The following is a 23,901-nucleotide window of genomic DNA, read 5'->3' as shown; positions in this document are numbered from 1 at the left end:
CTCTGAGGTCTCTGAGGGGGCTGAGGGCTCTGAGGGGGCTGAGGGCTCTGAGGGCGCTGAGGGGGCTGAGGGCTCTGAGGGCGCTGCCGTTCGCAGGCTGGGCTCGCTCAGCACAAAGCGGGAGGGACGGGATTCAGTTCAAGTGTCCCGGCAGTTACAGTCACAGTCCCGAGCCTCAGGGACACACGGGGGGCACCGTGCCTGGAGCAGCCTGGGCTCCGGGAGGTGTTCCTGCCCCTGGCAGGGCTGGGGTGAGATGGGCTGTAAGATGCTTCCGACCCAAACCATTCCATGATTCCGTGATCACTCAGCCCAGCTCCTGGCCCTGCACAGACCCCCCAAAATCCCACCCTGAGCATCCCTGGAGCGCTGTCCAAGCTCTCCTGGAGCTCTGGGGCCGTGCCCATTCCCTGGGGAGCCTGGGCAGTGCCAGCACCCTCTGGGGGAAGAACCTTCCCCAAAATCCAACCCAAACCTGCCCTGGCACAGCTCCAGCCCTGCCCTGGGTGCTGTCCCTGTCCCAGGGAGCAGAGATTGGAGCTGCAGACCCCCAGGAGTCTCCCCTCAGTCTCCTCCAGCTGCACAATCCCTCAGCTGCTCCTCCATGGCCCCTCCAGACCCTTCCCCATCCCCGTGTCCCTCCTTTGGGTGCTCTCTGGGACCTTTTAAAGTGATTTTTCTTGGAGAGTCTTTACCCCAGTTTTCTCTTACATGTTTTTGCAGTATTATGCAGGTCTGTACTTAAGCCATGTTTTAATCACTGTGTTTGGGTGGATCCCAGCAGAAAACACAATTTCCTCAACATTTTATAGTCATGTTTGATGCAAACACCAAGGGATTTGGTAACAAGGCTCATTAGCCCAGCAGACTATTTTTTATGCAACTTTTCTATCCCAGGCTTTGGATTTTTACGTCTGGACTCAGCCCCTGCTCCACCACAGTTTTCTGTAATTTGGGAAATAGTTGTTAGTAATGGATGCAATAAATTCTCTAGAAAATTCACCATGGAGAAAAAAAAAAAGTGAAGGTTTATTTTAATAAACAAGGACACTGAGTAGCTGGACAACATACAGGAACCAGAATTGTACAGAGAGGGATGAGAAGCATTTAAAATTCAGCAACAAAACTGGGGGAGTCAAAGCACTGCCAGGGAAAGCTGAACCCTTTGGGAAAAAAAATATATCTGCCAAAGTTTCTGGGTAAAGGAAAGAAAACATTTGATCAGCGAGGGGAAGAGACTTGGGGCATTGTCAGAGGATTTGAACTTCAGCCATGAAGACAAATATCTGCCGAAGGGCTCGTGTAAACCAACAGGAGCGGTTCTGCTGCAAGGACAGAGGTGTCCATCCCAACTCTGGAGCAGAGAACAGCAGCAGTGAGGGAGCAGAGCTGGCAAATTCTCCTTGGGCTGGGTTTGGCACGGGCAGGATGGAGGAGATCCAGGGAATGGGGCAGCGTGGGGCTGTTCTCAGCGCCGTCGGCAGAGCCCCCTCAGCACGCCCCCGCCTGCTTCATGTGCAGGGCTCCTCTGCTCCGCCTGCAAGGGAGAAATGGGCATCGCACACGGAAAACTTCACCTTGGAAATGATGCCTTAAATTCAACTTTAGTGTTTTCCAGGTTCTGCACAGCATTGGTGCATAACTCTGAACTTCATGCAAAGCGTGAGCGAGTTCCCTCACAGCTCAGTCACACAGAACAATCCTTCTCCAGCCCCAGAACCAAGGACACCGCTGCAGCTTCGGGCCCAAAAATGCAAACAGCAGGGAACTGAGGAGAGCAACCTGGGAGGGTGGGACTGCATCACCTGAAGCTGTAACTGGACCATGAACCCCAGTGTGCAAATGGACCAAAACTGATCAAAGTGTGAGAACTCCTGACTCAGGGTCCGTCCTGGCCCATCTTGGGCGCAGCCCTGACGAGGCTCCTGCACCGCCCAAGGTGCGTCCTTTGAAGGGCTGTTCATAAATTCCCACTTTATTCCTTTAACTCTGTCCAGCCTCTGTTCCAGGCAGCCTCTTTAGGCATCATTGTGGTGCACCAAAATCCTCTGAAACCCTTCACCAACAGAGGAGACACCCTAAACACCCACAGCAGACATGGGGGCACTGATCTGCAAACAGCTTTCCTTGCAAAACTGTTTTACCCATAAACCCAAGACATTTCCAGTACCACCTGTGAATTTTTGTGTGGCCTGAGTTGGGTGCAGGTGCTCTGTCAGGCCTGTGTTGCTCCTTGGACTCTACTGTCCATCTATACGGTTTCTGCTCTCACAAATAACATCTCACAAATATTTTTTAGTGACTAGATCTTACAGTACCTGCAGCAAGATCCTCACACAAATAGGAATAATTGTTTAGTGTTCAACTTTGCAGTGCCTGCTGCAAGTTCCTAACAAAAACATTTGGGTCATTCTTTTGCTCCCTGTTTTACGCTTCCTGCCAGAATAGGAAGCTGCTCACACAAATCTCCAAATAATTTTTTGGTGTCCAACTTCACAATTCCTGCCGGAATAGAAATTTGAGGCCTGAATATCTGGGTCATTTTTTAACTCCCTGTTTTACGCTTCCTGCCAGAATAGGGAGTTCTCACCCAAATATCACCATCATTTGTTTTTCAGATCAGTTGGACGTTATCGGTGGGAAGAACAATTATTGTGCAACGGTAAAGCAAAAGAGCAGAGAATCAACAACCCTAAAAAAACCCCAGCACTTCTGTGGAGCAGAAATCCCAGATCACTCATCCCCTCCCAGCTTTTGTCCCCGCGGGGGTGCCTGGCAGCCCAGCACTCACAGCACAGCCTTGCAGAAGGAGCATTTGTTGTTGTAGGTTTTGCCGTCGGAGCCGCAGAAGGGCTGGTAGAGCCTCTCGCAGTAGATGGGCCTCCCCCTCTCCAGCCTCCGGTACTCGCTGCAGTCCACCTGCAACGAGGGCGCCCGAGTCGCACATCCTCCACCCACAGCAGGAAGAACAGACCCAGTTCTGGGCCGTGCTTCGGGGCAGCACGGCCAGCCGGGCGTCACCACCTCCAACAGGAGGGTAAGCCCCAAAAATGAAACATTTCTGGTCAGAGGTGTGAGCGGTGCTGCCTGGGACAGGGAATGGGCACCTGGAATGGGGTCCTGGAAAAACACAGCCCTGGAGGAGCCGAGCGTTGGGATTTTTATAATCTGATCACAACAATCAGTAAACTCAGGCGGGATCAATTCACATCCTTGGACACTTCAGGAATGGAATTCACCACCTCCCTGGGCAGCCCGTCGGTGCCTGATCACCCTTTCCATGGAGAAATTCCTGCTGATTTCTACCAGTATGGGTCCAGCTCTGTGTGTGGAGGAATTTTCTCTCCCCACCGTTATCCATCCTTTTTATTCCTTGGTGCCTCATTTCTTCCAGATATTGACCCCAAAGTACTCAGAGAGAATTTACATCTCCAGGCATCTGATTTAGGAGCTAAAACTCATCAAAAAAGCCTCATAGGGTCATCATCAAATAAATATATATTAAAAAAACCCCTAGATTTCTCTAGCTTAAAATTTGTCTTTGCCCAGTTTCTTGCCCAGAATGCCAAAGAGGTGAAAACATCTGGAATTTGTCAGGACAACTCTATGGAAACCCCATATCCCAAACTCAGGAACCTTCACAGAAATCTCAATAAATTGGCAGCATTTAATTAAAGTTTAACATGTTTGTTTTCTGACCTCATGTCATTATATTATAATTTTTTACCTCATATTGTACATTTTTATCCAGGAAAAAAGGAAATCACTCACCTCATTCTGTGGGGCAGCATCTGCTGTGGAAACTGAATCACAAAAGAGAAAACGAAAACCCGCAGTTAATGAACACTGAGGTGCAAACCAGGATTGATTTCACTGAGCAACGCTGGATCTTTTTCCTCCTTAAATGTCAACACTGACAGAGCTCTGCAGTGTTTAACGAGGCCCAGGTGTCAGAACCTATGGAATGAGTGGATTTTGGTGCATTGTTTACCTGAGGAACTTCTGTCGCCTGCTGGAACGGCCTTTGCTGGAGGAGGGAATGGAGCCATTGTTCACCACAAACCCACTGACAGCCCAGGAGCCAGTGTGATATTTAATGTTCATAATGTTATTCTATATTTAATGCCCAGCATTTACTGGTGGCTGAGCATGACTGGGGTTTAATTCCTGAGTTTATCGAGAGCTGCGTGTGGCTGTGAGCAAACCACGTGTCCCTTTTTCACGGGCGTTTTCTGTCAATAGTGAGGATTCAAATACAATATTAGCTCTAAATAACAATGACAGTACAATTTGGCTCATAATCCCACTTTAGGAAGTGTGTCCCTTGTTTCAATATGGATTTTGGCTCCTATTTTTATCACATTCCTCTCGGACAGAGCCCTGTTCTCAGGCGGGGCTTCAAGGAGCTCCTTCCAAACAATGCTAATTACACCTCCCACAAAGTAATCAGCTCCTTGGCGTGGCTCCACGCTGCTGACACATTTCTTACTTTCTTTAGGAATGTATTTGTCCCTCTGCTGTCCCATAATCATCCTCCGGGGGCTTCCAGGGAGAGATTTCTGTGCAGAAGGAGCAGGAATTTGTTCTGGAGCGGAGCTCTAGCACTTGTTTTTTTGGATTTAATTTGGAATTTTTTTTGATCTTTAAAGGTTAAACTTTCCAAACGTGTTCTGGAGCAAATTGTCTTTCAGAATAAATTGGCTTTTTTTTTTTTTTTTTTTAATCTTCAAAGTTAAACTTTCCACAAAAATTTCCTTTCATAAACCTGTTCACGTCCTCACATCAAATACAGTTTTTTGGTATAAAGAAAATGAGCAGAAATGAAACTCCAGGTCAAGTTTCCATCTCTGTCACCGGAGGATTGACTGAGATCTCATTATTCTGGAATTGGATTCAATTTATTCCACTTCCCCCCAAACACTCAGATGTTATTTTTTCCTCTGGTAACCTTTTAGGAGCCACTCTGCACACGGGAGTGAATGCAAGAGAGGTGTGGCTCAGAAAGTGTTGATTCATGAAGTTTTCAAGCAGACAAGATAAACCAGAAAGTTCAAGGAAGAGGTTTCCTGGAATTCTAATGGAAGGAATATTTATTTATTTTCCTACAGTTGATGAAACACCGAATGATTTTTTTTTTTTTCCTATCACATTTCATTTAAACTGCTGTTTTTCATAAGGATCTTGGGGTTGAGACAAATTTCAAAGCAACCTTTTTAGAGCTACTCAAAAATTCTTTTGTTTCATAATTTTGCATTGAACATTTTCATTATTTTGCTCCTTTAATGTTCATAATGCTTTTAAACTTCTATACTACCTGCAGAGGTGTGGAGTCTTTCAGTTATTTTAAACGCACTTATTTTTCTCTAAAAATATTTTTTTTCTGCAGATTTTTAGTAAAAATAAAATTGCCCAGTAAAGGCTGAAGAAATTCCTCCCAGATCCCAGTTTTTTAGAGCAACCAGTCCCTCAAATCTCTCTGCAGCCTGGAAAAATAAGATTGAAAAGATGTGATTCCCAGCCGGTTTATGTGGCCTGGGCATCATCAGCTGTCCCCTGCGTGGTCAGTTTGGCAGGGGAAGGACATCACCAGCTCCCAGCTCCCTTCTCAGATCGAAATTTAAAAACAAATTGACAAAACCGGGCTGTTCTCAGGCATCACAGCTCTTTCGGGTCACGGAACTCACCTCTGAGTTACACCCAGCAAGGAGCATCTCCCCTCCACCCCAGCCCCACCTGGGTAATTCATTATTACGGTGACAAACGATACGATTTGAAACAGAAAATTCCGCTCTCTCCCTCCCACCGGGCGCAGAGAACACCGAGATCCTCCGGGGGTTTGTCCCCAAGGAAAATCCCCGAGGAGGCGAGGGCAGTTTACTCACGAGCCAAGCACAGAGCCGCCAGCGCCAGCAGCGCCCAGGTGCCCGCGACCTTCATGGCAAAGCCCGACGGTGCGCGGTGCCAGCGCCGCTCTCGGGTCCCCGCGGTGGCCCCGCTGTGGCCATGGCCCCGTGGGAGCCCTTTATAGCCGGGAGCCGGTGATGAAATCCCCGCGCGGGTAATTAGGGAAGGTGTTGCCCAGGGCAGAGTCAATAGGATGTGTCCTGTGCAGGGGCACGGGGCAGGGCTGCGTGGCCCGGTGTTGATGGAGCAGGGATTGTTCCTGCCTAAACCCAGCCTAATTAACTGTTCCAGCCCCAGCAGCCGGGCTCTGACTCAGCGCTGGGGGCTCTGTTGTTGCCGCGGGGACTCGGGGCTGAACGCAGTTCCCAGGGAAGAGTAATCCTGGCTGGGTGTTTGCCAAAATATTCGTCCCGTAAGGGTTTGGTTCTTGTTCTTTTTGGGCGTTTTGGAGCTGTTTATGAGCTCTGGTTGTGGCCGTGTGCTGAACCCTTCAGCTGCTCTGGGAAATCTGTGTTCTGCTTCACACCCAGCCCAGAGCATCCCCCAGGGTTCCTGTTCCTTTCAAATGTCCCCAATTTGGGATCAGAACAGATGTTTTGGGAGAGGAGCAGCAAAGACACCCACGGTCCTGCCTGGCCAGGACAAGAGGGGATTCCCAGCCCCGGAGCATCCCCTGAGCTCCTGCCCAGCCTTGGACACAGCAGGAGATTCCTTTGCCCCTCTGCTCCCATTTCCCCTTTTCCAGCACAACAGGAGGGATTCCTTACACAAATCCTGCATTTCCTGGTGACTCAACCAAAAGGCAGCAATTTCTGTCCCAATGGGACACTCAGGTCTGAGGCTTAATTTTTATAAACCCAAACTAATGTGGAGTTTGGAGCTGATTGTTTGGTTCCAAGCCATCCTTCCAGAACTGCCTTCTCTGAGTGATTTACCATCTAAACGTGCAAAAATCTCAACAGGAAAAATCCCTGCAGACCGCCACAATTCCCACAGTGTTCCCACAATTCCCACAGTTCCCAGTATTTCAGTGATCACCTTCCCTCACTGCAGGGTAGCCCAGGGCTTTCTCACCGTGCAGGGCTGGGGTCAGAGGTGTTCATTCCAGTAAAACAAGGGCCTGAAAGCTCCTGCAGAGAAGATTTCAATAGGCCAGGCAAGCCTTGGGCTCCTCTAACTCATCCTGAGAGGGATATGAATAATTTTGTCTTTAAAGAATATAGCTAATTAATAAATGCTTAATTTCTCATCACTTGACAAGATGAAAAACATAAATGCCATCAAATCCAAATTCCAGGATGAGCAAAGATCTGGTTGGAGCTGGAGGCCTGGAATTTTATCTTTTGAAACCCCTTCAGCGGTTTAGTTCTAATTTTTTTTTCCTTTTCCTTAATTTGGACATGTGTTCCTGTGAGGCTGAGAGGGGAAAAGGCAGAGTGGGGTTGGTCTGGATCCCTCTGCTTGGGGCTGTCAGTGACTTTGTGTTCTGGGGAGCTTTTTTGGAGAAAAGCCCGGCAGGGAACATGCAGGAACTCATGGGGAGTATTCAGGACACGTCCCTGGTTGATGGACAATTATGAGCAATTAGGCAACAGCAGCAAAACCCAAACCATCAGGAAGTTCCTCCTGATCTGAAGAGTTTTGAGCACACACAGCTCTCGGGGATGTCCTGGCACTGTAAAACTGCAGCCTGACAGATCCTGACAGATCCTGACAGATCCTGGCAGATCCTGAGCCCGGAACGAGGAAAGGGCCCCAGCCCAGGGCTCCCAGTGTGCCGTGGGATGCAGCCCCAGCATCCATCCCATCCCATCCCATCCCATCCCATCCCATCCCATCCCATCCCATCCCATCCCATCCCATCCCATCCCATCCCATCCCATCCCACCCCATCCCATCCCATCCCATCCCATCCCACCCCATCCCATCCCACCCTATCTCACCCCATCCCATCCCATCCCATCCACCCCATCCCATCCCATCCCATCCCGTCCCACTCCATCCCTCTCAGGGAACACAAACCTCTCTCTGCTCTGTTCTTGAGGGGAGATTTTCCAGCTCTGCCCTTGAATTTCAGTCCGTGATTCCCAAGGTGTCACCGGCGAGGCTGGAGCTGCTGTTCTGGGACAATTCTGGGTTCCCTGGCACTGAGATGCTGGGTCAGAGCCAGCGAAGGAGCAGTTGAGGGGGGTGAAACAGGAGGAAAACCTGGGAGAAGAGGTTGGCTCTGTTTGGAGAAGGAGGAAAAGCCTCATTGGTGACAGAGGAAACAGGAGCCAGAGCCAGAGCTGCAGAGTGAAAGGAAGAGGGAACAGAGCAAATTGCAGGGAGAGAAATTCCAATTAGATGGGAGCAAAACAAATTTCACAACGAGAGGAGTCAACCCTGGAGACAGGTTATCCACAGAGATCTCTGGAGATATTAAAAATGGGTCTGTTCTAAAGTGGCCACAGAGGGTGTGGGCATCCAGGTGACCTCCGTGGGCCATTCCAATGGAACTGGTTCTGGCATTCCCATAGAATGTCGAGTGTTGCTGGCATTTTCAGGGACCTTGGGGCATCTTTGTCCTCATAAATTAATCTTTGACGGAGCAAACATGGGCAGTGAAGCGCCACAATGGAGAGATTTGAACTCCGGTGGAAAAAAGATTCGTTGGAAAACGAATGTTGGGATGTGTGCAGGAATAGCTGCTTCCCAAAGCTGGGTTAGTAAGGCCTAATTGCTGAACTCATTCTGAAATTTAGGGTAAATATGGTAAATAAATAGTTTATATCGAAGAATTGTGAGTGTAATTTTGGCCCCATCAGTAAGCCCATGAACACCTGCGAGTTAATTGTGAAACTCCCATCATTTTCTACTTTGCCATTATATCTTGTTGGTTTTTTCCCAAATTCTTATCCTATTCTTATCCCTCCAAGTTGATCTTTGGAAGAAGAAAAAGCAATTCCATGGTGTTACGTGTGGTAGAATATTAGCATGCGTCTTTCTGAGGGTAAGAAAATTTTCCCAATTATTATTTATTCCAAATTTTATGCTGCTGTTAGTCTGGGTGCCCTGGTTGCAGCGCCGCTGGGATGCCAAAAATGCTGCCGCAGCAGGTCATTAGTTAAGCGCATGGGAGGATGTTCCCTGGCCGCATTCCAGAGCAGGAACCTGCTCCCACTCATCCGTGGAGAGCCTCCCAAGCGGGGCATCCACAGAGCTGACAAACAGCACGTGGAGAAGGCAAAAAAGCCACGTTGTCACCGGGAGGGTCCGGCCGGGGCTGCCGCGGTCACGGTGGGACCTCCCCTCCCCGGGATGCCGGGTGTTTTCATCCCCCACCCCGGGCAGGGTGGGTGGCTCAGGGTTGTCCGCCCAGGTGCAATTAAAACATCAGATTTTGAAGCCTTGCTCAAGGCAGGGCTGGAGAAGCCTTTGCTGGGGCCGTGCCAAAGCCCTCGGGTGTCTGCCTGGGGAAGGGCAGCTCCCCGTGGGACATCAAAGGAGCTTTTCTTCGGCACGGCGGGTGTCGGGCCAGAGCCCTGCTGAAGGTCCCGTGTGTTGTCTCAGAAATTAAAAATAAACCCTGTGCAAAGGCTGGGGCTGATCTTTGTGTTCCTTTGCGCCTCCTGATCCCCTTGGGGCGCGGTGCCAGGAGCGGTGCCCGGTGTCCTGCAGGCACCTCAGGATCCTTCCATTGATGGGCCTGAGCTGATTCTTCACAAAAACAAAGCATTAACAGCTTTGAGCAGGACTGGTTTGAAATCGCCTCAAGATGCGATTCCCCGGTGTTTGGGCTTTGCCGTTCTGTGTCACCAAAGCCAAAGTGACATTTCAAGAAGGGTCTCGGGCTTTTTTCATGGCTCCCAACAAGGTTGGAGGATGTGCATTGGTTTTCCCTTGATTAAAAATAAAACGTTTCCAAAAGAGAAGCTACAACTCGTGACGAAGAGGGGCGAGAGGAAGATCAGCACCGAGAAGGGGTGGAAATGAAGCATTTGCACCTGAAATCTGTGTTCTCCCCCAGAACCCCTCATTAAACATCAGCTTTCCCCACCTTTTGCTCTCAGCGAGTGCCTGCTTGCCCGGCTCCAGGGGCTGAAGCTCTTGGAGAACACCAAATCCCTACAGCGACCAATTAGTGCCTCATTAAGGACGCGGACTATTTATCCGTCAAGCATTCCTGGAGCTGAGCAGCACCCCGAGAAGGCCCTGCGGGGAATTAGTCAGGCTCTGCTCAGAGCAGATTCAGGGAGGTGTGGTAGCAGAACCCAAAGCCAGGGGTTGAGTGATGGGGATGAAGAGAAAGCCGGATTCCCAGGAAACGGTGGGGCATGGAAAAAGGAGCCGGGCCAGCTGAAAAACCTTGGTGTTGTACAGTCAACGACTCTCCTCTCTCAGGAATAAATTAGGTCTAAAATTTTATGTCAGAAAAAATACTGTTTCTATACAGTCAACGACTCTTCTCTCTTGGGAATAAATTAGATCTAAAATTTTATGTCAGAAGCTTGGATTTGGCAGTCCAAAGGTTTGTTGCTGTTTGGATTTATTTTTGGGGGGGGAAGGGAGGAATTTTGTACATTGTGCAGCCCGAGTCTGTGCATTTGACATTTATCCAGAGGTTTCCAGATTATTTACAGTGCAGGAAGGAGAGGAATGAAGGAAGAGAAGCCCAAGGACTGGCTGACACATCAATTATTGTGCTCTTGGATGGATGGAGTAGGTTAGAAAGCGATCTCCTGTGTGTGGAGCCACCACAGCAAATACTTTTTGCTCTTTATCCAATCTAGACAGAGGTGGGAGCCTGACAATTCCCAGAGGAGACATGCACAGGCGCTTGGATCCATGGAAAGGCCAGGAAATGGATAACTGGGGACCAGAGCCAACCTCAGCCTCAGAGAGCAGCCAGCTGACAATTCCTGCCGAGAAAGGGGCAGCTCTGAGCTGAGCTTTGTTATTTTCCTGAATAAACTCAGCCCCGCAGTGGCTTCCCCCACTGGGTGCTCCCAATCCCCACCAGGAATCCTGTGGGGAGGCTTCTCTCATCTCACGGCATCGTGGCACGGGAAGGCACACTCTGAAGGCAAAGATCAATTTAGGTTTTGTCAGGACACCAAATTCAGCTGAATATTCCAAGAATGCAGCTGGGCTGGGCCCAGGCTCAGGAGAGGTTTCAGGGGTTGGGTTCAAGAGTGCCAAGGTCCAAACCCTGAGGGTCAGGAATGTTCTGTGACCTCTGAAACCAGCGAGCAACCTCAAGGTCTGGGCCAGGTGGGCTCAGTTCAAAGCTGGAGAGCACAAAGAACCCCAGAGTTCTCCTCTCCTGCAGGACAGGGCTCAGCAGATCCTGCTGTCACACCCTGGTCCCTTGCCTGGCTCATCCTGTGCAGTTTTACAGGCTGGGAATTTGCTATTATTAATTAGGAATAATTAATTTGCCCTGAAGACATTGAGACAGAAATAGTGTCTGATCCTCTGGTACAAAAGGGAAGAGTGACACAAACCATTCTTAAAAGATCACAAATAAACCAAATTTTCTCGTTTTCAGTGTATTTATTATTAGCTCCTTTGTAAACAAGCACATAAGTTGCCTTTATAGCCAAAATAAGACATGTAAACTTAATATTAAGAAATATTAACAGGACTTGTAAATAAATTATCAACAGTTTTCTGAAATATCAGATACTTCACACATTTTCAATGTTTAAATATTTTAAATTACCACCCATCGCAAAGACTGGGAGAAAGGAAGCGTGGTTGCAATGAAAGACTTTCATGTCAGTGATTCTGTGTCAGAGGTTAAGGCCTGAACCCTCAAGGGCATTTCAGAGTATTTTGCCCTCCTGGAAGTCAGGGCTCAGTGTCTTGACCGAGGATCCGTCCCTGGAAGTGTCCAGGGCCAGGTTGGAAGGAACTCTGAGCACCCTGGGACAGGGGGAGGTGTCCCTGCCATGGCAGGGGTGGAACAGATGAGCTTTAAGGTTCTCCCAACCCAAACAATTCCAGGATTCCATGAAAAATGCAAAGGTTTCAACTCCTGCTTCTGCTTCCTCCCAGAGCTGGGAGCTCACTCTCAGAGCAGCTCGGAGCAGGAGTTTTCCCTGAGGTTCTGTGGACACACCAACACACCGTGGTGCAAAGTGGGCTACAAAAATCTCTGTTCTAAAAGTCTGATTTCCTGAGATCATGAACGTTCCCATAAACCCAGCTCCCAGCTGGGCCTGGGGGATTTGAGACCCTGGGGGTGCACTTTCAGCTGCCCTGGGGCCCTTGGGTGAATTCCTGTGGAATTCATTCCACTGCCACCAAATTCCGCTGCAGGAGATGCCCTGGGCACACCTGGATCTTGGAAAATCATGGGGAAAGGCCACACGGAAAAAGGTTGTGTGGAAAATCCTGGGGAAGGGCCACATGGAAAAAGGTTGTGTAGGAGGTGATGAACGCAGCTCCTGGCTCCCAGTTCCTCCCATGTTCCTGAGGGACGAGAGGAGGCTCAGAGCTGCCTTCACACCAGTGCTCCCAGTGCTCCCAGTGCTCCCAGAGGATCTCTCATGGAGCGTTCTCCAGCTGGGCATCAGGAACTGTGGGCACAGAGAGTTGACACAGGGCAGCAGGAAACACCCCCAGGGCTCTGCACCTGCAATTCCTTCTTTACTCCAGCATCCTGGAGGATGAGGATGGCCTGGACACACCACACCCTGCTGCTCAGGCACCCGAGGCTTTCTGTGCTTGCCCAGTCCCACAGAAATAAATGCAAACAAATATTAAGTAAAGAAAGAGCTAAACCATTACATAATGGAATATTCAAACGGTTCCTTCGGGAAGTGACTTTCCAAAGAGGTTATCCCGGGCAGTGGATTGAACAGCAACTGCCACCCACTGGCCTTGCAAATCAATCAGTAAATAAATAAATACACAAATAAATAAATAAATACATACATAAATAAATAAATACTAACTCGATCAATTAATAAATAAATAACAAATAAATAAAATACTAATTAGATTAATAAATAAATAAATAAATAAATATGAAACAAATAAAGGCTCAATAATAATAATAATAATAATAATAATAATATGCAGGGCATACAACAATAGCTGCCAGCGATCTGTCAAAGTCATGTTAATGTAACATGATGGATGCTAAAAAGTGTAATTGGAATCTGGGGAGTTTAGGAGCTGCCAAAATCAGGACCACATTCAACTGATACAAAAAAAAAAAAAAGTTATGACTTGTCAAGAATCTCAAATGGAAACTTTCCTTCTAATTGTGCTTCTGCTCTTGTGCTAATTCATTCTTTGCTTTCTCTAGGAGTGCTGTGCCACCCTCCTGGATCCCTCACCGGTTATCTGTGAAATAACATCAGAAATCGAATTTATATGTGAATTTACACGTGAATTTACACGTGAATGTACCTCTGCTCCTCAGAGCAGGAGTTCCCGGGCGCCCTCGGTGGACCCTTACCTGCAGAGCGAGGACCACTCGCTCCAGGAGGAGAGGTAGTAGCGGTCCCTGGCCTGCACCCACACCTCTGCTGGCCCCGGCGCTGGCACGGACTGCTCGTCGGTGTTGTACTCCTGGGGACAGGGACAGGGACAGCTCCCTCAGCACGGGCAGGGCGGCACAACCACCGCAGAGCACCCAGGGGCACCCAGCCCCAGCCGGGGCACAGAGGCTCCGAGTGCACCCGCAGCTCCCAGAGTCCTGGCGCTTGGGACAACCGGAGCTCAGCAGAAACGGCCGGAGAGACCATGGACCACGGAGGGAGGTGCTCCCACTGACCCAGACCCACGGAGGGGTGTCCCAAAGTGACCCAGACCCACGGAGGGGTGTCCCAAAATGACCCAGACCCACTGAGGGTGGTGTTCTAAATGATCCAGACCCACTGAGGGGTGTCCCAAAATGACCCAGACCCACTGAGGGTGGTGTCCCAAAGTGACCCAGACCCACTGAGAGGGGTGTTCTAAACGATCCAAACCCACTGAGCCTGGTGTTCTAAATGTCCCAAACCCACTGAGCCTGGTGCTCTAAATGACCCAAACCCACTGGTGTTCTAAATGATCCAAACCCCCAACATAAACACTCATTAAAGGATCGTTTGTTTATCTGTGGGGTTTTTTTCTCTTTTTCCTTCTCCTCCCAGCTCGGGAACCCTAAAACCCAGGAGCTGCTGCTCTCGGTGTCGCTGGGATCCCCGCTGGTGGCACGGGAATCATCCCCAGCCCCAGCAGATTCCCTCCCGAAGTGCTGGAGGAGCCAAAATCGGGGAGCAAACACCGGGGGAACGGCCCCATCTGCTGGTCCGGGCTGGATCCCGGCCCCAGCAGGAAACATACTTTGATTTGATTTGGTTTAATCCCCTGGAAAACCGGGATAAGCATTCCATCCGCTTCCCTCAGCGCTGGCCCGGGGAGGGGCAGCACTGGGGGTCTGGGGTCAGCTGCCCCCTGCTCAAGCGCTTTCCCAGCTCTTTTCCAAGCCAGGCCGTTGTGTGTCAAGAGCAGTTTGGACACACGTTGGAGATTTAACCCTCTCACCGTTAATTAATTCCATGAATTAACTGGGAATCGAAGGGAAAAGAGTCTCCATAGAAATGCTTCCAGGGGAGTCACTGATCTCTCATTTCCAGTCCACCCATAAAGTCTGAGCTACCCAGGTGTGAGCAATGTAGGAGGAAATTCGTGTCACAGATCCTGGGGTTCTGGGTTTGGAAATTGGGATTTTCCCACAGGAGGCCCTGCACAGCCTCCTAATGAATTAGTAAACACAGCCGTGCAATGCTGGGCAGGATTTTCTGTCCTCAGTTGCCTCAGGGATCTTCCTGCTCACGGACCTGGGAAAGGTTTTTTCTGCCGGGATAGAATTTGCCATTTTGGGGGCTCAGCACCATTTATTCTTTTTTTTTGTAATTTTTAAATTTCAGTTCATTATTCTTGCTTCCAAAACTTCAATTATTTATACTATCCAGGCAAGAAAACTGTGTCTCAAATGCTGTGTTTATACCTTTTTGGATCTCCTTGTGCTTTTAACTTTGACCCTGAAAGTCAAAGGGAAGTAGGAGTTTGGGGTGCTCCAGGTCCTGGGGTATGTCCAGGTCACTGTTCCATTGGCGGCCACGTACTGACACTGGGGAGGGTCAGGCTTTACTGCAAGAGAGAACACAGAGGGAATTCATTCCTGTTAGCAATTTAATGTCACATATTGGTGTGTTACTGGTGATGGTTTGATGGGAATGAGCTTTGGGAGCCTCCAGGTTAAGAGAGGAGTAAACTCGAGGTGTAACAACTGCCTCGGGTGCTTTTTATGGAAAATTAAGCACATTCCTAGACTCAATCTGGATAAGAGCCTCCTTTTTTTCTGGCCTGGAGGGTTGCAGAGGGCTCTGCTGGACACACAGGAATATCCTCAGCACCTGCTGACCATGAATGCATTTAGGAAAACCTCTGTTTCTTGAGGATGCTGCCTCATTTTCCTGTGCCCTCTTATTCCTGTCCCTTTCTGTGAGCCTGCCCGGGCTGCTCCTCCAGGAATGGGTGAGGAGGGAAACATCCACAGCCTGGACCAGTTCTCAGAGAGGAGCCTGCTGGATTTTTCTCTGGCTCGTCCCACGGAGCCCTTCCCACGTCCATCCCTTGGGGACATTCAGGGACCTGTGGGTGTCGGGGCACCGGAGGTCACAAGCCAGGAGAACGCCGCTGCTTCACTTCCTCATCCTGCTCCGGCCTGGCACCCCCTGTTCCTGTAACTGGGGCCTGGTGGCCATTTACAGAGCACAGGGCAGGGATTCCCAGGGCTGGGCTGAGCCCTGACTTCCACCGGCAGCAGCAGCAAAACAGAGCCCAGAATTCAAACCCCCACTCCTGGGCTACTCACTGATGTCCCTGATGAAGAAGCTGGCGGTGCTGTTCTCGTACTCCACCTCATCGATGACCTCCAGGAACATGTCAATGGGCTGGTGCTCCTCAGCAAAGGGACAGAAGCTCTCCTTGTGGCACTGGGCTGTGTACGTGGTCAGGGCGCCCTGGGTGAGAGCCACGGGGCTGCTGCAGGACACGTCCCCCTGGGGGCTGAAACACAGCAGGGAGAGGCACTGGGAATGCTGCTGTGTCCTGGGAATGTGCTGCCAGCGCAGCAACGTCGTGTGTTAGGTCAGGAAAGGGTTTGGTTTGCCTGCCGCAGAGCCCAGAGCTGCGGGATGTACTAATGTCAAATCCCAGCCTCAGCAGAAGGGAATAATAGTTAAACCCAAGCCAGGATCCCTCATTTCCACCATCCCATGGCAAGCTCCAGTTTCCTCCTTTGTCCCTTTGCCCTCTCCCAAGCCCTGCTGAGGAAATGAGGCTCGAGGAGTCTCCCCTGGCAAACGAACACCAAAAGCTCCCGCAGCGCTGCCTGGCTCTGACGCTGTTTCTGCTCTCGGCCACCTGAACCCTTGGCAGATGTTTCTCCTTCAGCAGGCCCGAGTGACCTTTGCTGGAGCACTCCCTGTTTTGGAGAACCCCCCCTGGAGCAGTGGGAGGCAGGAAATCCCCCCAGGGTTCCCAGCACACATTTCCCTGCAGGTTTCTGCAGGGTTCTTGTCAGGGGCCATGTGCTCTGCGCTGGGGCAGCCTCCCACTCCCCTCTGCGCTGCGAGCTGTGGTTCTTTCTGCTGTGGCTCCACTTCCTCTCTGCCCTCCACCAACTGTTTTGCTATTGCTTAAGTTACCCAGTGGCTACTCCAGCCCACTTGGACTCATTCCTTTTTCACGGCTTTATTCATTTCTGAGCCACTTCCATGCCCTTATTAAGTTAACTTTGTCCCAGCAGTGACTCAAAACATTTTGGGGATGTTCAGACTTGGAAAAGAGATCTCCCCCCATCTGCCTGCCCCTAACAGCCTGAAATCCCCCGCAGAGCAACCCCAGGGGCCGCTCTGTGGGGCGGTGAAGGGAGGCACAAGCTCTTACTCGTTCAGGCTCCTGATGGTGAACTTCACATTTGGGCTGTTATTTTCTGTCATCCAGGAACATGTGAAAATTCCAGAGTAGTTCTTTGCCTCACACTTCAAAAATGTATCCTTGGGCTCTAGGCAGAGAAAGAAAGAAAGAAGGAAAGCAGGAGTTATTTACTCTTCTTTGGCAAAATGGCCAAGGCAGAGAGAAACAATTCATAAATTCACAGGTTCCTTGGCAGTCCCATGAGGGACTCAAATACGAGACTCAGATGAGTGAGGTTCGTGCAGAAAATGCAAAAGCTCCCAGGCTTGTCCCAGGGTTAGTCCTGGATGGAGAAGCCCAAATGAGCACTTCAAACCTGGGTCAGACCCTGGTTCTGGCAAATCTCAGAATTCTGGAATCTCCTGAGCCAGAAGAGACCGATGAGGATCATGGAGTCCAACTGCACAAACCCCCCAAAATCCCATCCTGGGCATCCCTGGAGCGCTGTCCAAGCTCTCCTGGAGCTCTGGGGCCGTGCCCATTCCCTGGGGAGCCTGGGCAGTGCCCTGGGGGAAGAACCTTTCCCAAAATCCAACCCAAACCTGCCCTGGCACAGCTCCAGCCCTGCCCTGGGTGCTGTCACACAGCCCTCATTTTCCAAACCAATTCCTCCCATCCCTCCACCCTATCAGCCCAGAGAATCCCAAATAAATCCCAGATAAATCCCAAATAAATCCCAGATAAATCCAATGGCACCCAATCCCTGCGCTGCTCCTCAGCTGCACTGCCCAGAGCCACAGCAGCGATGATTTTCCTCCCCCATCAGCAAAGCTTTTGAGGGGACCCCCATCGCAAGGACATTTCCCAGGCGTTCCCAGAGCCTGCAGGGAGCGGAGCTGGGACAATCCCAGCATTTTAGGGCCGTACCTTTGAAGCTTTTCAGGATCCACCTCATCATCTTCCCCTCGGAGCTGATTCTGGCGATGAGGAGGAGTTTGGAGCCGAGCAGCTCTTCGCTCTCCTGGCTCCGACAGCTGTAGTTGCCGGCGTCCGGGCTCTCCTTCACCCAGGCCGTCACGGTTTTCCCTTCTTGCCTCCAATCCGAGCCCTTTTCCCAGTAAACTGCTTCCTCTGAGGTGTCACAGCGGAGCTCCACGGCGGTGGCCGGGGCCTGGGCGTCCCACTGGGATTCGATGACCAACACTGGGAACGGCAAAGGGAAAATCAGGAGCTGCTGCCAGGGAGCGGGGGGAGCTGGGGCTGAGCCCTTCAGCTCTGAGGCTCTCCCTCAAGGGAGGAGAAACCTGCCAAACACGGGATCTAAACTGGCAGAAAATACCCAGCTCTGGGAGGTTTGGAGTCTCCTAAATCCCTCTGGACACAGGCAAAGGGAATCATCAAACTCAAAGTTTACTCTCAGTGCTACCAACAGATTTGCAGTTGTCAGCATCGAATCCCTCCCAGGGAACCCCCGGGATAAATATTCCTTTTAAAGTAAAGATATGGGGGAAAGTCATTGAAAGAGGGGGCAATCTCAATTTAACCAATTTTCTGATAAATTATTCAAAATAATTCTTTATTACCTACCCTGTATTTTTACAAATGGATTTACATTTAAGTTCTTTATCAGAGAAAATGATAAACTATTTCTAGGTTTTAAGTTTTACTCAGAAATATATTTTCTTTTTCTCAATAAATTCTTCCCTTGGTTTTTTTTAGGGCTGTTCCCCAAGTCACAGTTTTTGCATCCTGGCCGTGAGACTTTGAACATGAGGAGAAGGAATGGGAAATAAAACAGCGGCTAATGCAAAAATTGCAAATATGCTGTTGGAAGACATTTTAGGACTTTTAAATATTTTTCCATTAACTCCAATTAATTTTTGTCAAACAAATAAACACATAGCTTTGGCCTAAGATACTGGAGTTAACAAATTCTGTGCTTGTGGCCACAGTTATAACTCCAAAATTTTAGGTCTAAGTAGAGACTTCGTTACCATTTTCCTGCAGTTTCCACTGGGCACTTTCCAGTAGGGCAGCAAAGGACAACAAGGACAGTAAGGCACAGAGGAGGTGAGACATCTGTAAGGAAAAAAAAACCAAAAACCACATTATTAAACTTCCCTGGGTTGGCTGAGTGTGCTCCAAAATCAGGCTGGGGCTGGGCATGGTGACAAGGACACAAAATCATCCCAGAGACCTGAGGAACATCTTCCCATTCTGACAACTCTGGGACCCCATAAAAGCGGAATCTCGGGTTTGTGCAGGAGCTGGAGCCGTGATTTGGATCTCTTGGGGTTCCCACGGCGAGGCAGTCCGGAGGAGGAGTCGCTCACAGGGAACGGTGTGAGCGGGTCGGGGCTGGTGCCTCGTTAAATGTAGAAGCCCTGCTTGGCCCAGTGAGGACAATTCCATGAAAAAGGCACTGGATGAAAGGACCAAGGGCTGCCCAGGGAGGTTCGGATCCCCATCCCTGGAGGTGCCCCAGGAATTCCTGGAGGTGGCACTCAGAGCTCTGGGCTGGGCACAGCCGGGACTCGGTGACCCCAAAGCTCTTTCCCAACCTCAGTGATTCCATGATTCCCCATGACCTACAGGATCCATGAGCATCGAGTTCCACCCATCCAAAGCCTGAGCTTGGCTCAGCTCACCAGCAGTTCCATTAAAGCAAAGGGTTGTGGACAAACCCAAGGAGGGCTCTGCTGGATTTTGTGTCCATCCTCCCTGAACCGGTGGCAGCGCTTGCCTGACTGCTCCAGCTCCAGTCCCAGCTCTGGCATCCCCCTGAGCTCTCACAGTCTGAATTCGTGAACAATTTCAGGCAAAATTCCCCCTGGGTTCAGTGCCACAGCTGTGTCTGCAGGAAAGGCTGGGAGTGGAGATGGTTGCTGCTGGATGTCCAGTGTATAAATGGAAATTTGTCCTGAATTTGTTCCAAATACCAGCAGAACTCTCCATGGAACACCAAGCACCTTTGCCAAATGTTGTCATCACTTGCATTAAAAAATTAACAACAGTTATTTAGATGCACTTCCAGCCCTCTTTAAACTGGAGAGTAAACCAAATTAACAGATATGGGATCTCTTCAAGAAAGAGATGGTGAATATCTAATCTGACTACAGTGGGAGGTTGAATGCAGGTCAGACACAAAATTAAGTGGTTTGAGTTGGTTTTCTTCCTCCCAAACCACTCTTTCTGTAATGAACGGGGGGTTGGCTCTCCTGATTCCTTGAGAGCAGAGTGTGTTCCTGTGCAAATCGGGTCCTACTGCAGCTCCCGCTGTTCTGAGCATCCTAAATCCTGGCCACAAACCATCCAGTGCCCTTTGGATTTGTACCCTGCTCTTCGTGGGACCAGGAGCTACAATAAAGTGTCTGGAGAGGCTCCAGGAGAGGCAGCAGCTCCTGTTGCGCTCAGAGAGGGGCACAAGGCTCAGGGGAAAGCCAGCACACAGAAATTACAGAATCACTTAGGTTGGAGAAGAGCTGTGAAATGTATAATATCCTGCTAGCAGTGCACTGCTTCATTGCACTCTTAGATTTCAGGCAGGATTCACTGGAATTTCCAACAGAAAGATTCATTTGGCAACTTTCTGAAAGCTGCTGGTTTCTGTCACAGGAGCACGAAATTCATCACCACACTTCATAAACCTGAAACTGAACATCAAAACACCAAAACACCAGCTCTGCCTGGGGGAGAGCAGGGGGACTTGTGCCTTCTCTTTCATTCACCACAATTAAAACCTCTAAAACAGAAAAGTTTCTCCTGCTTTGTGGGAGAAGCTTCATGGTTCAGGTTTTTAATGAAAAGAGATTAAATTTTTGGTGACATGAGAGAGCCCCTCCCCAATCTCAAAATTTTATTGCGAAACTATTCAGAAATAAACTCAGTTTCTGAACAACACCAGTGAGTGCCTGAGCACTTCAGAAATGAGAATATTCCAGCTCCAGAAGTTCAGGGAACCGCAGAATGATGGAACAGTTTGGGTTGGAAGGACCCCAAAGCCCACCCAGTGCCACCCCAGCCATGGCAGGGACACCTCCCACTGTCCCAGGCTGCTCCAACCCCAGTGTCCAACCTGGCCTTGGACACTGCCAGGGATCCAGGGGCAGCCACAGCTGCTCTGGGCACCCTGTGCCAGGGCTGCCCACCCTGCCAGGGAACAATTCCTGCCCAATCTCCCATCCAGCCCTGCCCTCTGGCACTGGGAGCCATTCCCTGGGTCCTGTCCCTCCATCCCCTGTCCCCTGTCCCTCTGCAGCTCTTCTGGAGCCCCCTTAGGTGCTCGGAGCTCTCCCTGGAGCTTCTCCTCTCCAGGTGAGCACCCCCAGCTCTCGCAGCCTGGCTCCAGCAGCTCCATGGCTCCTCTGGACCCTCCCCAGCAGCTCCAGGTCCTGCTGATGTTGGAGACCCCAGGGCTCTGCAGGTGGGGTCTCACCTGAGCACAGGGGCACGGGGGCTGTGTCCTTGGTGTCCCCTCCCTGTCCCTGGAGCTCCAGGGCCGGGACAGAGCCCCGGTTCCTTCCCTGAGAATCTCCCAATGGTTCCTGGCAGGAAGGAACCTCTGCACCTCCCTGTGCCAGTCCCAGCAGCAGGCAGGGTCCGGCCGATGGAACAGAGCAGCCATAAAAAGGAGCTTGGCAGCGCTCCCAGGCCAGAAACACCAATCCTGATCCGGCAGAGGTGTTGTCACTGCCTGGTGACACAGCCTACGGCTCCAGGAGAATTTACATGTGCGCAGCGCGTGCTGCGCTTGACGAGAGCACAAACACTGCCCTGAGGAAAACGTCCCAAGAACGGTTCCAATCCACTCTCAAAGAAATTATGGTAAATTCTCGTTCGTTTTACCTGGCAGCTGAGTAAAGAAGAAAGGAGTTCTCACCGTTTCCTGGAGCTGCAGCTGAAGGTTGGCTCTGCGATGTGAAGGAAGCCAAGTTCTGGTCCCAAGGTCTGCAGGGGAAAGGGGCGCCTTATAAACGCTCCCTGCCACCGCAGAACCACAGGATTGCAACACGTGGCTCCAAGTTCCTATTTTACATTGGGTCACAGCTACAGCCAGAAAAAAAAAAATAATTGGGAGTCCCAGGTAAACTTCGAGGAGGAAATGAAATTATGAGATTTTTAAACGACCTTTAATGGTTTGCCAGTCATTTCCTTTCCTCGCTGGTTTTCTCTCTCTCGTTCTGTCTCTTCATCACAGAGGAAGAGTGAAGAGAGACCAAATAAACTTCCAAAAGTGGTTGATGGGAAACACAGATTAAAGACAGAAAGAGAAAGTTCAATAAACGAAAACTCCTTCTACCTGATAAGCATGAGAGGGATAATTGCATGACCTCTAATCCCTGCTCCCACATCAATCAGAAGGAAAGGGAATAATAATTTTTAATTGCTGGTTTCAAGTTGTGTTTGTTCTATGGATTGAGATTCAAGTCAGCCAAAAAATAAACAATTAGTTCTATCTTGGAGATACCTGCTATTTGCACATTATTATACTGCGGGTTTTAAATATAATCTGAGCCTGATGTTCATTTTAGACCTCAGGCATAAGAGCCCTGTGCTCCGCACGGGCTTTGAAAACGGGGAAAGACTGTGTGGATTTCTCTTTTTATTGCTTGTGAAGTAATGGAATACAATTCTCATTATTTGCCAGGCAAACCTAAGATACACTGCTTAGAAAAGAAAATAAATACAAGAGGTTTGAAACTGAACCTGACACTCTTTAGGGATTAATGGAGACCCAGCTCAATCCCAGGTGCTTTCCAGGGGCAGGATTCCCGCAGTGCAGCGATCACAGTGCCAGAATCCAGGAATGGAGTGACCCTGCCCGTTCCTTTGCTAGAGAATCCCAGAGCGGTTTGGGTTGGAAGGGAACTTAAAAATCATCTCACCCCACCGCTGCCATGGCAGGGACACCTCCCGCTGTCCCAGGCTGCTCCAGCCTGGCCCTGGGCACTGCCAGGGATCCAGGGAGCAGCCGCAGCTGCTCTGGGCACCCCGTCAGGAGGGTCGGGGTCTCCCCAGCGTCCCAGGGAACAATCCCTGCCCATGTCCCATCCACCCCTGCCCTGGCAGCGGGAGCCGCTCCCGGTGCCGGGTCCCTCCGGGCTGGGGACAGGCAGGAGACGTGACCCGAGCGGGTGCCGCTCCCTTGGCAGCTGAGCCGTGACTCCTGCCATCCCACGGGACACAACCCCGGGCCCTGCATTCCCGGCGGCCCTGATGACTCCGTGCCCATCCCGGAGCGCCCATCCCGCTCCTCAAACACGGGAATTCCCTGCGCCGGAGCTGCCGGCACAGCCGGGCACGGGCGGAGCAGCTCCGGGCGAGGGAAAAGCGGCTCCCTTCACATCCCGAACGCTGGATCTGCTTCCCAGGGGTTGTGGATCCATCCCTGGCACAGAACCGAGCGGCAGCCACGGAACCGCTCACCTGAGATCTGTGCCGGGGATAGGATGGAGCGGGGGGCTCCAAGGGCCCCTCCGAAGGGATCCAAAGCGATCCAGGGGACAGAGCTGTCCCCTCCTCGTCCTGGCCCCAGAGGGCGGCTGGGCACCGCTTCCCTGCCCATTGCTCGTCCTCGTTCCGAGAGCGCGTTTTGGAGCCAGGAGCAGGGCGAGAATCAGGGGGCAGCCCTGCCATTCTCTCCTCTCCTCTCCTCTCCTCTCCTCTCCTCTCCTCTCCTCTCCTCTCCTCTCCTCTCCTCTCCTCTCCTCTCCTCTCCTCTCCTCTCCTCTCCTCTCCTCTCCTCTCCTCTCTCCTCTCCTCTCCTCTCCTCGTCCTCTCCTCTCCTCTCCTCTCCTCTCCTCTCCTCTCCTCTCCTCTCCTCCTCCTCTCCTCTCCTCTCCTCTCCTCTCCTCTCCTCTCCTCTCCTCTCGCTGTAAATGCAGCTGCTCCCGTTTCCGACCCTTTCCAGCGCCCCTTTGGGATCGCACCCAGCGGCAGGAGGTCCGGGAGCGGAGCTGGGTCACACACCGGGGCAGCGGTGACTTCGTGTGCGCATCTCCTGCTCCTTCTCCTCAGCTCCTCGTCCCTTCTCCGCTCCCATGGATGCGCTTCTCTCGAGTCACAGCGACTAATGCAGAGCCTGACAGAAGT

General features: G+C 50.7%; 2 protein-coding genes across 2 annotated transcripts; both read right to left on the bottom strand.

Annotated features, from left to right (window-relative positions):
• Positions 1–922: 922 nt before the first annotated feature.
• LOC120759210 (ovomucoid-like) lies at positions 923–5,944 on the bottom strand. The gene is made up of 4 exons (XM_040078294.2): positions 5,883–5,944; positions 3,772–3,803; positions 2,792–2,919; positions 923–1,537 (listed from the first exon to the last, which is right to left on the bottom strand). Exons 1-4 carry the CDS (start codon positions 5,935–5,937, stop codon positions 1,492–1,494), a joined length of 261 nt encoding a protein of 86 aa, XP_039934228.1. The 5' UTR covers positions 5,938–5,944; the 3' UTR covers positions 923–1,491.
• A 7,406-nt stretch (positions 5,945–13,350) lies between these two features.
• On the bottom strand, positions 13,351–18,888 carry IL12B (interleukin 12B). The gene is made up of 6 exons (XM_040078480.2): positions 18,804–18,888; positions 17,737–18,012; positions 16,840–16,957; positions 15,764–15,957; positions 14,894–15,036; positions 13,351–13,467 (listed from the first exon to the last, which is right to left on the bottom strand). Exons 1-6 carry the CDS (start codon positions 18,886–18,888, stop codon positions 13,351–13,353), a joined length of 933 nt encoding a protein of 310 aa, XP_039934414.1.
• Between the last annotated feature and the right edge of the window lie 5,013 nt (positions 18,889–23,901).

Source organism: Hirundo rustica, chromosome 14 (genome assembly GCF_015227805.2).
Source record: "Hirundo rustica isolate bHirRus1 chromosome 14, bHirRus1.pri.v3, whole genome shotgun sequence".
In the NCBI taxonomy this organism is placed as follows: domain Eukaryota; kingdom Metazoa; phylum Chordata; class Aves; order Passeriformes; family Hirundinidae; genus Hirundo; species Hirundo rustica.
The sequence above is the reverse complement of the archived record's forward strand: the minus strand, read 5'-3'. Positions and strand labels throughout refer to the sequence as shown.

What these genes read in the sequence shown, in the direction of transcription:
- LOC120759210 (XM_040078294.2), bottom strand. Translation starts at nt 5,937, where the DNA reads ATGAAGGTCGCGGGCACCTGGGCGCTGCTGGCGCTGGCGGCTCTGTGC. An exon ending in GGCGGCTCTGTGCTTGGCTC is followed by an intron (nt 3,804 to 5,882) that starts GTGAGTAAACTG and finishes TTTGTGATTCAG; the next exon opens with TTTCCACAGCAGATGCTGCC. An exon ending in ATGCTGCCCCACAGAATGAG is followed by an intron (nt 2,920 to 3,771) that starts GTGAGTGATTTC and finishes CCCTCGTTGCAG; the next exon opens with GTGGACTGCAGCGAGTACCG.
- IL12B (XM_040078480.2), bottom strand. Translation starts at nt 18,888, where the DNA reads ATGTCTCACCTCCTCTGTGCCTTACTGTCCTTGTTGTCCTTTGCTGCC. An exon ending in GTGGAAACTGCAGGAAAATG is followed by an intron (nt 18,013 to 18,803) that starts GTAACGAAGTCT and finishes TGCCGTTCCCAG; the next exon opens with TGTTGGTCATCGAATCCCAG. An exon ending in ACCATCAGGAGCCTGAACGA is followed by an intron (nt 15,958 to 16,839) that starts GTAAGAGCTTGT and finishes GCTGTGTTTCAG; the next exon opens with CCCCCAGGGGGACGTGTCCT.